The sequence below is a fragment of the Fonsecaea pedrosoi genome (genome assembly GCF_000835455.1).
Source record: "Fonsecaea pedrosoi CBS 271.37 unplaced genomic scaffold supercont1.4, whole genome shotgun sequence".
In the NCBI taxonomy this organism is placed as follows: Eukaryota; Fungi; Ascomycota; class Eurotiomycetes; order Chaetothyriales; family Herpotrichiellaceae; genus Fonsecaea; species Fonsecaea pedrosoi.
In genome coordinates, this window is record NW_013550612.1 from 3,273,980 (window position 1) to 3,287,961 (window position 13,982).

General features: G+C 50.9%; 6 protein-coding genes across 6 annotated transcripts; 1 reads left to right on the forward strand and 5 right to left on the reverse strand.

Annotated features, from left to right (window-relative positions):
- Positions 1-18: 18 nt before the first annotated feature.
- Positions 19-2,019, reverse strand: Z517_06985 (uncharacterized protein; the record flags this gene model as incomplete). Its single annotated transcript, XM_013428724.1, has 6 exons — positions 19-605; positions 712-874; positions 1,004-1,200; positions 1,281-1,311; positions 1,385-1,870; positions 1,951-2,019. 6 exons carry the CDS (start codon positions 2,017-2,019, stop codon positions 19-21), a joined length of 1,533 nt encoding a protein of 510 aa, XP_013284178.1.
- Positions 2,020-2,922: 903 nt separating this feature from the next.
- Positions 2,923-3,715, reverse strand: Z517_06986 (uncharacterized protein; the record flags this gene model as incomplete). Its single annotated transcript, XM_013428725.1, has 3 exons — positions 2,923-3,009; positions 3,093-3,545; positions 3,695-3,715. 3 exons carry the CDS (start codon positions 3,713-3,715, stop codon positions 2,923-2,925), a joined length of 561 nt encoding a protein of 186 aa, XP_013284179.1.
- A 753-nt stretch (positions 3,716-4,468) lies between these two features.
- Z517_06987 (uncharacterized protein) lies at positions 4,469-5,113 on the reverse strand (the record flags this gene model as incomplete). Its single annotated transcript, XM_013428726.1, has 1 exon — positions 4,469-5,113. The coding sequence occupies one exon, from the start codon at positions 5,111-5,113 to the stop codon at positions 4,469-4,471; it is 645 nt and encodes a 214-aa protein (XP_013284180.1).
- Positions 5,114-8,373: 3,260 nt separating this feature from the next.
- Positions 8,374-10,827, reverse strand: Z517_06988 (uncharacterized protein; the record flags this gene model as incomplete). The annotated part of the gene is made up of 4 exons (XM_013428727.1): positions 8,374-8,443; positions 8,534-10,355; positions 10,405-10,686; positions 10,740-10,827. 4 exons carry the CDS (start codon positions 10,825-10,827, stop codon positions 8,374-8,376), a joined length of 2,262 nt encoding a protein of 753 aa, XP_013284181.1.
- A 622-nt stretch (positions 10,828-11,449) lies between these two features.
- Positions 11,450-12,544, reverse strand: Z517_06989 (DNA repair protein; the record flags this gene model as incomplete). Its single annotated transcript, XM_013428728.1, has 1 exon — positions 11,450-12,544. One exon carries the CDS (start codon positions 12,542-12,544, stop codon positions 11,450-11,452), a length of 1,095 nt encoding a protein of 364 aa, XP_013284182.1.
- A 245-nt stretch (positions 12,545-12,789) lies between these two features.
- Positions 12,790-13,894, forward strand: Z517_06990 (farnesyl pyrophosphate synthase; the record flags this gene model as incomplete). Its single annotated transcript, XM_013428729.1, has 2 exons — positions 12,790-12,909; positions 12,971-13,894. 2 exons carry the CDS (start codon positions 12,790-12,792, stop codon positions 13,892-13,894), a joined length of 1,044 nt encoding a protein of 347 aa, XP_013284183.1.
- Positions 13,895-13,982: the final 88 nt, after the last annotated feature.

Consider the following 13,982-nt stretch of genomic DNA (forward strand, 5'->3'; position numbering starts at 1 on the left):
AAATGTTATTTTTTTTTTCTATTCCGAGTCCCGTTTGACCAACTTGACCATAAGAGGCGGCTTATCCCAGAGCATGTACATCCTCTGGTCTGCCCACACGTTGCTGCCGTTGCCATTGCCACTGGAACAATCCTTCAAATCGTAATGCCACAACAGCTTGGCCATGACGAGTCGCATTTCCAAAAGTGCCAGATTGCGCCCGATGCAAGCACGCGGTCCGATCGAGAAGACCTGGGCGGCGTCTTTCCGGTCTCTCGCAAAGGAGGCCGACGACGACTCGTTCCCCAGCCATCTCTCCGGGATGAACTTGTCCGGGGCCCCGAAATTCAAGGGGCTGTGGCAGGCGGCGTAGATGGGCACACCGATCGTCGTGTTTTCCGGCACGAACTGGCCGTCGATCTCGACCCCTCCGCGCGGGGCTTTGCGAGTATGTGTCTGCGGGGATGGTGGGTAGACGCGAAGAGCCTCCTCCAGGCAGGCGAGCAGATACGGACACCCGTTGACCGAGGTCAAGTTGATGTCCGCCGGGCTGGCAAAGGTTGTGCGCACTTCCCTTGTCAATCTCGCCAGGGAGGCTGGATTCGTGAGTAGATAGTATGTCGCGCCTATGTACGTGGGCCACCCGTTAGACGGGGAAGAAAAGAAGGAAAATCAAAAAAAGAACAAATGAGGATGGAGGGCACGAGAAGATGATGAGATAGATAGTGTTACCAGATAATAATGTCGCTGTAGTTTCGGCCCCTCCCACGATGAGCACCATGGTATTGCTCTCGAGCTGTTCAAACGACATTTTGCCGTCTTTGTATGCCTCGATCAGCTTGAAAACCAGGTCCAGAGTCTTGGTCTCATAGTGTATCCGATTTTGAATCTTATCCTGTGTGTCAACAACAGAAGTGAGCTTGCTATTCACTGACCAAAGGTACCAAGTAAAAACCATGTTCAGAGCAACAAGATGCCGAGTAAGAGGGGGGAGGAGGAGAAGGGGGGGGTGAGGAACTACTACCCTGGCTAAACCCTTTGGTACAGTCGTAGTGGTTTGACGCCCGGCGGGGCGGAAGAAGTGGTTGAATGCCGGTCGTAAAAAGGATGGTAGACGATGAAGGCATTGGTAGAAGGCCTTTTGTTTGACCATGACAAACATGAGATCAATCCATGGATGTAGCTCGGAGCTGGACAAACAGCCGAACGTTTCACCATAGGCTATATCAATGGTAGAAAAACGCTCGACGATTAGTATAATGGGATTATAAGGCCATGATCCTTTCAGGAAAAGTACTCACTCAGATAGCCTATAACGTCAAAGGTGAAGAACTGGAGTGATAAATTCCCATCAGCATGATACGGAGGAGACTCCCTTGAACTCGAGGCAGTTTGGAGAACTTACGTTATACCATTCCACTATATCAACAGCTCGTGCTCCGTTTTGCCCTTCTTCCCCAATTCTCCGGACCATGATATCGGCATACTCGAGCAAGACTGATTCTTGCTCCCTCAATGCCTTGTCCGAGAAGCTGTGTGCGAGCAGCCTGCGGAGGACACCGTGGTATTCCTGATCGGCATTGAGGATGGTCTGAATCTTGAGATCCGCGTGATGCCCGGGATCCTTTGGACATTCTGGCTGACCCGCCGTCTTGTGACCGTAGATTTGCTTCCATGCAATTGGGCTCACGTAGGATAACTCGTCCGGTGCAAGGCGAACGACACCGCCATATTTGTTATGGGCCTCCAAGATGTCGTGAGCTTCGGTGCCATACAAGTATCCTTTCAGACGCCACAAATGGCTGGCACGGGCAAGTATCGGCCCAGGGTAATGTGCCAAAGGGTGAAAGAAGATATTGTATATGGCCAGACTGGCGTAGTAAACAAGAGGCTATATCTCGACATCAACAGAGTTAAAAATGTCAGACCTGGCTGTGGTATTTTCCTTTTCATTATCATCTGGAAGCTTACCAAAAGCAACAAAGCTCCTCCAAAGGCGAGCACAGCTTGCGGAGAATTCAACAAGGTGACAAGCGCCATCGTCCTGGTAGAGAGCGAGTTGAGAAGCTGGTGGTAGAACTGGTATGTCTCGGTGGACGCTCGTGATTTTTAGGTGTAAGATTTGGTGGAAGTACTAGTAGTAGATGTCGTATAAAAACTCCCTTTTGTGGCAGTAAGTTTGACCACAGAATCAAAGGGCACCACCATGCTTATACAAGGGTTGGGCAGTCTCTCCAATTTCCTTGCCGATTCCGGCACAGTTCCGGGGCTTTCATTCAGCATTCCGTAAACCCCTGGTCGAGTCGGGGGCAGTCTCGTGGCAGGATGTATACCAAGTATAATTATTCATGCACCTACTGCGTATAAAATGAACTTGATCAGAAAGGTGCCGGCCGGTCATTTGGAAGGGTATTGTAGCCAAACGTAGACGTAGGTTAGCACAAGGTTTTGAACAAAAGATGCGAAAGAAGAGACCAGAAGCTACCAAGTAGCCAAGATGCAAGTGCCCGGCATTCTATGCTGTATCCATTTCCACAGGCTCTAGTTATATTTGCCACTACAGGATGTCACCACTTGAATTCATGTCATGAAATCCCACGTCACTATGTGCAACTCCAGGCATTGTCAATCGGTACTATGGCGCCATTGACTTGTGCGGACTGTGGTGATGCCAAAAACGCAAGAAGCCGTGCAGCTTTGATCGGGTCCGCGGGACCTGTAGGACTTGCATGAAGTAAATGGACAGGCCTGAGAATAGATTCATCAGCACTTGGTCTCGATACATGCTAAACTGTCGAAGAAATGGTTGAGAGTTTGTTACAAACCTCCAGTGCTCCATCGACTCTGCATCAATCTTTTCCGGATCAATCGCCTGAGTACCACCGGTGAGAAAGCCTAGAAGAAGACCGTTTGTTTAGGCATCGAACACGGACTTGGAAAGGATCAAGGCTTCTCACCGCCTGGACAGATGGCATTGCATCTGATGCCATCATTGCGATAGCGCCATGCGACGTTCTTGGTCAGGCCGATCTGCGATTGCAAGCATTATTGTGAGCGACAAACCTATCATCAGGCCAGATTCCGTGAGACTCGCGAAGACTCGTGAGACTTACAATTGCATGTTTGCTAGCAGTATATGCCGTGCCCGCTATGGCGCCGCTCAAGCCAGCCTTGCTCGACACATTGACAATACTCCCCGGACTCTTTTGCTTCTTGAACTCAGCCACAGCATATTTGGACAGTAATGCAGGGACTGTCACGTTGACTGTCATAACACGGTTCCAGGTTTCGGGATCCACCTTCTCCAGCCCTGCAAAATTGTCTCGAGCACCGGCAATGTTGAGCAAGATGTCGACTCGGCCAAACCTCTTGACGCACGCTTCGACGATATCCTGAGGTGCCGACGGCTCGAGGAGGTCGAAGGAGCCAAAAGCAAAATTAGCCTGCGCTGCAAGAGCCTCAGGGGGCTGGTTCAGGTCAACGCCAAAGACCGAAGCTCCCAGTTCGGTAAAATGTTGTGAGCTTGCCAGGCCAATTCCTGAAGAACAGCCGGTCACGATTGCGACCTATAGTAGAAGCCAACATGTCAGTCACTGTGTCTGTCTAGGCGTCTTCGCGCGGTGAGAGATTCTTCCCATCGCATAGACCAAGCACAATATATCAGACAAGCAACGGGAGCAGAGGTACTGCAAGACCAGGAAAACATAAAACAGACCAGGCCTTTAAGATCATTCATCTTGGATGGATAAGCTAGTATGTATGAATCTTCAATGCGTGAGTGTCACTAGACCGTATGATGGGCTGGCTTGACTGGCTTTGTATGCTATTGTCAACACTTGTCAGCACAGAAACATCTTTCTCAGAAAAGACTTTGGCGGGAGAACTGCACTGAGTGCGCTCTGCAAATGAGTTTCAGCGACTCGTTTCTAATTACCGGTTTTTTGGCTACGGTCGGAAGAGTGTACATGTAAAGTCAGTTGACGACCGTACTTTGACGACCAGCACCACATCTTCCTCGTCTTGTTAATTGGCTCGGCAACTTCATGCCAAATGTCTCTATAAGACCGGTCGATCTCCAAGGTTACAGAACCCAGCTGAGCTATGTAGGTGAAGCTCGAGTACATCGGAATTTGATCCAACAGAACCATTCCGAAGTGTACTGCAGCCCCATGCAGGAGTAGTATGAATGGAGACCCCGGATTCATGTACGACGTAGATTGATGATTCCCCCACACCAAAGCTAAAAGACCCAGACAGCCAAGAAGGAGGGATTCGAGGGAATCTGTTTCTTTTATCCGCTGTCTTTTAGGAAATCTAAGTAAGTTTTTGTGTGTGGGTGTCTTTAGTAGGAGGGATCCGTCTGGGGGAGGTAGATACTAAGTAGTCTGTTTCAATTGATGGTAACTATGTATAGTAGTGATATACTGGTAGTCCAACCACATCTAGCGTCTGTCCCCGCCCACCAAAGCACAAAGGATTCCTCCATCAATCACAACTTCTCCTTGGCCGCGATCCAGAGACCATTCGCCTCAGTCAAGACCCTCCCCTGCTCATCCTCGAGAGACCCGACCAAGAACCACTTGCGCCCCTCGCGCCGCTCGAGCCGCGTCTTGATCACCACGGTGCATGGGTTGATGACGGGCGCGCGGTAGTTGGTGGTGAGGTAGGCGGTGTACAAGTTCGAGCGCATGCCCATGGTCTGCTGGCGGTGGATCTCGACGCAGATGCTCAGGGCCTCGTCCATGAGCGCGCAGAGCACGCCGCCGTGCGTGGTGTCCTTGAAGCCGTTGAGGTCGGAGCGCAGGTCGAGCAGCCAGATACAGTCTGGCGGTGGCGGCGGCGCGGCATCGTCTCGGTTGCCCTTCGCCGCCGACTGCGGTTCTTCCGGCGGAGTGACAAAATTTTTGCGGATCAAGGTCAACGCATTCGGGACGGTGCTGGCCGATCGGATGGTCTTTGCAAAGAACGTGTCGACCCCTTCGGACTTTGGTATGCGTGAGAAGGTCACGACGGGCTTGTATGCCGGATCGTCAATGTATTTAGTCGCCCATGTCGTTCGGAAGTGTTCAATCTCGTCGGGAGGGACTGGAGTCGAAGTGATGTATGCGAGGAAATCTGTCCAATCTGGTCCCATCATTGAAGTGTTCGTCCAATCCAGTCTTACTCCTAGTACTAGTACTTCCTAGTTCTGTATGAGAGGATAGGTACAGATACTCACTTGATGCTGATGTACGGTTGGTGGCTAGTAGTTATAATAGGTCAATCCCAGAGCCTCGGCTCCCCAGATTTACTATTTGGTATTTTGGAGATTGTCGAGGCGGCCATCTCCACAGCGATTTGTTTCGGACGCTTGGCGATCGCGGGAAGTGACTACTAGTGGCAGGAGGTACATATGTACATTAACTAGTGACACTTTACAACATAGTACTAGTTCTGATGGCAGTCTGATGCAGTTTCGATACTGCGTCATCCGAATTGTAATCAAACGCAGTATTGAAACCGCCTCAGAGCGCCATCAGAGCAGTATCAAAGTACCAGTATCAAAGTACCAGTATCAAAGTACCAGTATCAAAGTACCAGTATCAAAGTACCAGTATCAAAGTACCAGTATCATCAAAGCAGTATCATCAAAGCAGTATCATCAAAGCAGTATCAAAGCAAAGTACTACTAGTAGTGTACTAGTAGTTCATCCTGGATAGCAGTTGTGAGATTATCGATCGGCATGGAAGGCAGACAGAAAGGAGAGGGAGAGAGTCATTTCATGATAGTATGTCTGCTCTGATTGGTAAGTGGACCTATGAACGAGCTGATGAAGATTGAATAATGCGCATAGCCACTTCCGACCCAACCAAGCTAGGACCACATTATCGCCAGCTCAAAACACCCTGATGCTGGTGTTTCCATGTCGTTGCTTCTGAAGATTTCTATTTACTCGTAACAGTTCATTGGCCCGATCCTCCAATCCTGGTCCTAAGTCATCCCCCCCTCCCGTTCAGGAGATCGAGAGTAGAGTCCTTAGAACGATTGATTGCAGTGGTGTCGAGCGAGGTCAAGGAGACATTTAGCTGACTCCGGGAATGTTGGGTTCGCTGGATGGCTTGGGGGGAGGCTTGTTGGGTGGTGGCATCGCGAAGTCGACCATGGTCAAGTTGGTTCCTGTTTCAATTCGAGTTAGCACTTGGTATCTGACACGAGGATAACTGCAACTGGAGTATGAGCGACTGGGGCAAGCTTACCTGAGTAGGTTGCCATTGCGGATGTTGCGAAGTTTGCGGTTGGAAGTTTTTTGATGTGGTATATGTAGGTTGGAGGGCTTTGATGAATTGTATTGTATGGAGAGAAGAAAAGGTCGACAAGAAGCAGAGAGATTCAGAGATTTTTAAGGGGCCTGGAGGCAGTCGTGCAAACGGGGCTGTTTGTCGACTGGTGACGACGTATGCTGTGGTCGTTTGATACGTGACTGGGTCACTGGGTGATATAGAGTGACAACACGTAGCATGACTCGTCTATAGAGTGAACGGGGCTGTGCAAGCAGTCACTGTTGTTTGTCCTTGTGAAGCACTTGAACTTCCGTGGCACTAAAGGGTCCGTACAGGTGAATAACAATAGTAATACTAAGTACCAAGTGACATACTCAATTATTCATATCACTGCAGACACTCTCGCAAACAGTTTTGGTCAATTCATATCGGGTTCAAGCAGAGAGACTACACTTACGATATTGTTGACGAACTCCATCACGGTGGAGGTACGAGTACCCTCAGGACTGGTGTCGCTATGCCACCGCGAGCTCTCCCTAGTACTAAACTGGAAGCTATGATGCCATTATCACTCCAAGGTGTATCGTGATGCCGTGCTGAAGTAACAGTAAACTGCCCTTGAGCACGAATTTGTCGTGGCCGTAAACGAGTCACCAAAACTTCCTAATCTAGCTTAGTTGCCTTTTGGGACCAGATCTGTCACTGGCTGCAAGCTGCTTCTGGCATTCACGTGACCTTCACCTCCGCCAAAAGTAGCAAGTACGAAGTATTACTCCTACTAGCAGTCGTAGATAGCAGAGTACAAGGAGCAGGCTCCTCTTGCTTTCTTTTCTAGTCGCTCTCGGTTGTCTACTAGTACCGAGTATGTAATTATGATGTGTAAGTGGAAAGTCTCTCCCCTGTCTTATACTATCCTCATGAGCGATATCCTCCCAACATACGCCACGGCAGTTGTGTTTGATTGAGAGGAGACAATAATGTTTACCAGACGAGCTCTGTCGGCACTTTGCGACAGACACTCATGACGAGACGGTCAAGACCAGTACTCCGGCTTCAGACTCTACTAAAGCAAAATGACCAGCTCTCTCGGACCCAGGGTGCTCCTGGTTTGACTAGACACTGTCCTCATCTTTCATCTTGGTTTCTCGTGGTTGCAAGACGTCGCTCAATACCACGACACGACGTGACTAACTGACGGCTAGGCCTTGTTGACGAGCACAGCAAAGGTTCTAACTTCAAGTTGTATCAGCACGAGAGAGCAGCGAGACTGAGATGCAAGTGCGGTACCAAGACTCTCTCTTCTTCTCAGCCTCGTCCACTCTAGCCGCCACAGCACTGTTCGAACGTTAAGATCACAAGACCAGACAGATACCATGGGTCTCAACAGCCCACCAGATTCGATTCTTAGTAGGTACTAGTACTTCCAAGTTCTTGCGACAAGATCTCGCGTCCTGCCGCCCCCAATCCCTCTGGTCTTTCTTTTCTTCGCATTTCGGTACGTGATCTGCTTGACTTGACAAGGAAAGGATTTGAAGACATAGTACTAAGTAAGTATTCCTGAGGAGGGACGCTGTCAACGAAAAACTGCTGCTGCTCTTGATGGCCATCAAATTCAAGTTGGATTACTACTCAGTACTACTTAGAAGTAGTACTAGTAGTTGCTTGCGTTGCCGCGAGGCTTGCAACACCCAATCCCCTGTGGTCCTTCTCCATCAGAGTAACACAAGAGTAGATCCGAGATAACCGGCAGAAGCGAGATCGGTGTGGAACAAGGCAAGAAGAACTAGAATTCATCCACCCCACCATTTCACAGTCCAACTTGGCGCCGCATACTTATGCACGCGCAGGCCAGAACACTTGAGAGGAGTTGTGGCAGGTTTCATTATCTTCAAAATGGATACAGATCACAGGTCTCCATGATCGCCGTCATCATACCAACATCAACTTCTCGAAAACACCTTCACGGCGCCATCTCCACCACAGCTGATGACCCATCTTCCATCAGGACTCCACACGACACCACATACTCCTTCCCCTCTCATAATACGATGACTCGAGATCTCTTGTGTACAGCTGCGTTTCTCGAGTGACCAAAACCGTAAACTTGCATCGTGACCCCCTGATACCAATTCTTTACCGTCCGGACTTAATGACAAGGAAGAAATCGCCGATGGATGTGCGAGCATGGTGTATGTGCATTGCCCTGGGAGAAGAGAAGTCAGCCTCGGGGGGTCATTCAGTGCAAAAACAAAAAGATAACGTACCACTGTTTGCATCAAAGAAACGAATATACCGATCCTCATAACCAGCAATCACGACCCCTTCAACACCACCTTCTGAACCGGTTGCGCCATGGACCACGTCTTCTTCACCCATCGATCCACGTCGACCAGGTGCGACCGAGTCCCTTGTGTCGAAGCCCGCGCTGCTGGCAACAACTGCGTTGATGCCCGTGTTCGGCGTACCATCGTAAGTCTCTTGGCTGGCCATTCCGACAATCTCTTCCCCTGTCCGCGTGTCAAACACCAGGACACTCGCGTCCGTATAACCAACAACAAAATTTTCGCCATGCGCGCCCAATGGCGAAATCGATGTAGGCGCCGGTTTATCTGCCCGTTCTATGCGATGCACCAAACTGTAGTTGAAAGGAGTCGTGCTGGCGATACTCGGTTGAGGTGAGCTGGGGAAATTCGAGCCGGCAGATATCGAGTTGGCTCTTCTACTCCCTCTGGCCGATCGACTACTGGCTTGCGGCGAGGTCAATTGTGGCGGGGTACTGACAGCCCAGATCAGAATGGTGCCGTCGGCGCCACCAGCCACGAGGAGGACACGATCCGGTCCACCGAACTGTGAACATCGATCCCCGAGAATTGTGCCTGTTGACCCCGGGAGACAGCATAATGCCCAGACAGCATCTTTGTGGCCTTCCAAGGTGGCCTTTGCATCGACTCGACCACGTTCCCAGACCTTGACGGTGGCATCTTCGCCACCAGAGAAGATCCAACCATCTCCGACTGCCCGGCCGCCGCTGGAGAAATTCGGTGAAGCTGGACATGCCGCCAACGAACAGACGGCTCCGATATGTCCTCGGTGGGTGAAATGAGCAATTCTGTCCAAATCATCCCCGAGAGAAACGTTGTGGCCATAAGACGCCGGAATGTGCCATCTCTTGACTCCACCGTCGTCGCTGGCCGTGCAGAATTCGGGTTCGGATGGGCTGCCGCCGCCTGTGAAAATGACGGAGCGGACGACATCCAGATGACCCCTCATAGCAAACCTGACTTTGAACTGTGAGGCATCTGACTTGACTGCTAATTCCCGCACATCATTGCTGCCTTCGCTCCGTCGTCTTGCCCCCGAGCTCTTTCGACGATAGGAACCTGGTGCTCGGGGTGGAGACTTGGAAGGAATCATGTTGGCGCTGGGGAAGATTTCGGTGTCTGGTCTGTGTGGCGAAGCTACTTCAGACGTCTTTTCGGAAGGGGCTGGTCCATCATCGAAATCCCACGCGTCGGCCATTTCTTGCTTCGGTTCGTCCATTGCCCGTATCTCTACTGGCTCTTTCAAAGGAATTTCTTGTCCATAGGCGTCGAAACTGTGTGTTATCGACTCCACTTGATCCTCGATGACCGGAATTTGCTCATTGTAGAAGTTTTTCCTGGGGTCCACCACGGGAACAGATTGGATGATATGTTCAGGTAACCTCCTGTCAGCTGCACCGGGCTGGAGTTCTGAAGTGTTGATCTGCGTACTCGTCCGGCTCAGTGGTGAAGGTTCGGCGAACTGCGTCGGTGGCTGAGAAGCGTTTTCTCGGACCATGGCCACGTTGCGATGCTGCTGTTTGACTTGTTGTAACTGTAGATATGCTTCTTGGAGCTCTTGTTGCGTAGGTTGCCGGCCTTGGAAGACATGGTTGCCGTTGGTCGAGGTCGCAAGGTCGTTTACATCAGGAGGTACGTGGGCTGTAGGTAGGACGTGGTACGTGATTTCTGACGAACATTTTGAGAGGAAGCTTCTGGACTTGTCACGTTCTTTTTCTTGTCGGATTCCCTGACCTAGTGGGTTCTCAGGATCAATTTCGGCGTCGAACTGGCTGATTCCTTTGACGTGCAAATCTGCGTTGAGTTAATAACGTTAGACAGAAGCATGCGCGAGATAGCATACCGTTGTTGATGGCCTTTAATTCTTCCCGTGCCAGTTCTTTGGCATCCTTGGAATGGTCAACTGTTTCACCTTTCGCAGCATGTTTGACCTTCTCGCGCTCTTTTTTAAGTGCTGATTCCAGCAATTTAACATGTCGTTCCAGGGAAACCCGCATGCCTTTGCTCGTTCTGGTCTCTCCTTCGAGTATGGCTATCCTGTTCTTCATCTCTTCGCGTTCGATTTCCCAGGCATTTCGGTCTCGTTCATGGCGGTGCCATTCTGTCTGTAAAAATCGCATAACACCTGGTTGCAGCTGTCAGCACTTGACCCAGGATCGTAGAGAGAAAGTTGTCTACCTTGTAGCGTGTACGCTTGAACACCGTTCGCTTCTCCGCCGGCCATTCCTCCTACGCCGCCCCCTCCAGCCCCGGGCTGCCACGCCATTATGCGCTTTCTGGCGCTCAGATGCGTGTGTCTCTCTCATCTAGCCATGTTGGTGGACTGTGAGATTCGGAAAGGGTCACGCTAGCTTCGGTCGGGATAATTTCAGTCGATGCGGAGAACTCGTGGTGGTAAGGGGGACGAGAAATCTATGATGCAGACGCTGAGGGACGCGGACGAAGACAGACTCGGCAGGAATGGAAAAGGGTGGACGGCTGGCAGGGTGAAGGACAGTCGAGCTGGTTGATGGTTCAGGTCGTCTCCTGGTGGTTAGAAGCGCGAGCAGCAGTTGCAGCAACTTCCCTCCCCGGGTTTGGGAACGGCTTGCAGCCAGCCCCGACCTAGCGCCAACGCGGCGGTTGACTGCGACTAAAGAAAACCTTCCACCTATCATCGCTTGCTCCTCACTACTACCAAATACCAGTACCAGCCAGGGCTTACAGTTTGCCTCTGCGTCTCCCTTTGCTCGGTTTTCCAGGAATAGACTCACTCGAGGAAGAGATATATTCTCAGGGCGCCATTTTACTACGCCTTGGAAGTCCCAAGGCATATAGATCAAATTATTGCACATCTCTCGTCGAGTCTTCGATTTCATTTACTAAGGGGTATCATATTTATTGCTATCTTACAACTCCAGTTCTTCGACTTCCAGTCCGCATGTCATGCATGTCTTGACAGGGAATCCAGTCTCCGGATTGTCAATCGGCCGACCGAATTCGTGGACGTGTTTGCCACCGCTCATGTCGTCTCCAAAATTTCCTCCACCGCCGCCTTTCTTGCTCCTCTGATATGCCTCGACTCTTGTCCTCTTCTTCAAGTCAGCCAGCTTTGACTTGAACTTGTTTTCTTTCCTCCTCTTCTTCTCCGTCTCCCTCTTCTCAAACTCTGCATCCAAAGCTTCAGCAGAACCCCATCTCTTGTCCGAAAATGCATATTCCTCCACCTGACAGCGCAGATACAGAAACATATTGTGCCATGTAGATTTGTGTGGGTTAGGTCTTTCGAGATGTGGGAGAAGGGATTCGTCTTTCAACTCTGGATCTGTAAGAAGATAATCCTCTTTCGCCTCCGTTTTTGTGAGCAGGCTGTATTTCTCTGGGAACTTCTCCTTGCAAGCGTTGCATACAGCAAGATGGAAGACATCGAGCCATTTCCAATCCACCTCCAGAGTTCCGCATTCTCGACATGACCTTGTAGTCTGGTCAGGGATTGCACTGATACCTGGTTCGAAAGGTCCCGCCTGTCGATTCCGTAGCGACTTGAGCAGCTGTTGTCTTTCCCATTCCTTTTGAGTCATATGCGAGGGCTTTTGATCCTTTTCATCGGCGTGCATCGCCTTGTTGTACGGATCATCTTCTGCAGTCAAAAACCCACCCTTTGTGTCTGCCATCTTACTGAAATCATAGTCGACGTACTTGGCAAAGTTGCGCGCAGGTTGGATGGCCTCGAGAGGACGATTATCGACCTCGTTTCTGGCATCGCGGCTTGTGGGAGGTACAGAAGTCTGAGCGAAAGTGGCAAACGAGCGCTTCTGACCTGCGCTGGTAGGAGGATCTGATCGATTAAGGCTCGCTGTGGCTGCGGCCTCCGCCTCTCGTTGTTCACGCAACGCCTTTGCTTTCAGGCGGTCTATCTCTAGGCGCCTCACTTGTTCTGGGGTCAGCGGGGACTTTGGCCCGGCCGCAGCCTGGGGTGTGGGAGTCGAGGGTCGCGAAGCCATGAGTGCGACGAGGGTGAGATGTGAACACCAGAATAAAAAATGGATGACTGGGAACATACGAGTATCACCTAGGCTGACTTGCGGGGAGGCTGCGCTTCCTGTTCCTGACGAGCCACAACTTGGCGGCGCCACTCGGTGAAGCCGCCTCCGTTCTCGCCAGGGCCGCTTCTCCAAAAAGTTCTTTGTTCCCCCCTCCGCCCACCGACTTTGTCGATCAAACCAAAAAATCAAGTCGGCCGCTCAAAATGGCGACGAAGACAACGCGAGCAGAGTTCGAAAAGGTCTTTCCCTCGCTGGTCGAGGATCTGCTGGGGGAATGTCGCAAGTTCAATCTCCCAGCAAATGCTTTGCAATGGTTCGAAAAGGTACCTACCTCCACCGAATTCCTCGCATTGGCGCACTCTCAAGGCTAATTCCTCCTACCAGTCTCTCAATGTGAACACCCCCACGGGGAAGCTGAACAGAGGCATGTCAGTACCAGACACTGCCATCCAGCTCCTCGGGAGGCCCTTGTCCCCTCAGGAATTCAAAGACCTCGCAACCCTGGGATGGCTCACCGAGTTACTGCAAGCATTCTTCCTGGTGAGCGACGATATCATGGACGCCAGCATAACCCGTCGCGGAGAACCGTGCTGGTACCGTCATCCAGGGGTGGGAATGATCGCCATCAACGATGCCTTCATGCTCGAGTCCTCTATCTACCTCATTCTAAAGAAACACTTCCGCAGCCACGCCGCCTACATTGACCTGGTCGAGCTCTTTCACGAAGTCACTTGGCAGACGGAATTGGGCCAGTTGTGCGATCTGATCACTGCACCAGAAGACCAGGTTGATCTGAGTAACTTCTCCATGACCAAGTACACCTTCATCGTCATCTACAAGACCGCGTACTACTCCTTCTACCTCCCCGTGGCTTTAGCCCTACACTACCTTGGCCTCGCCACTCCCAAGAACTTGAAACAAGCACACGACATTCTCATCCCACTAGGCGAATACTTCCAAGTCCAAGACGACTATCTGGACGCGTTTGGCGATCCCTCGGTCATCGGCAAGATTGGCACAGACATCAAGGATAACAAGTGTGGGTGGTTGGTCAATCAAGCACTGCTGATTTGCACACCGGAGCAAAGAAAGCTGCTGGACGAGAATTACGGGCAGAAGGATGATGCAAAGGAGGCAAAGGTGAAGGACTTGTACAACGAGCTACAACTAGAGAAGAGATATCAAGACTACGAGGAGAAGCGTGTTGGAGAGCTGCGTGGAATGATCGCGGCCGTGGATGAGAGCGAGGGACTGAAGAAAGGTGTGTTTGATGCATACCTGGCAAAGATCTATAAGAGGAGCAAATGATTTCGGCGCGTGATGACTCGGAAGGGCTTCGATGAATAGATGGGAGTTCTCGAGACGAAGAGACGCTGGTTAGAAAGTGCAGTCATTA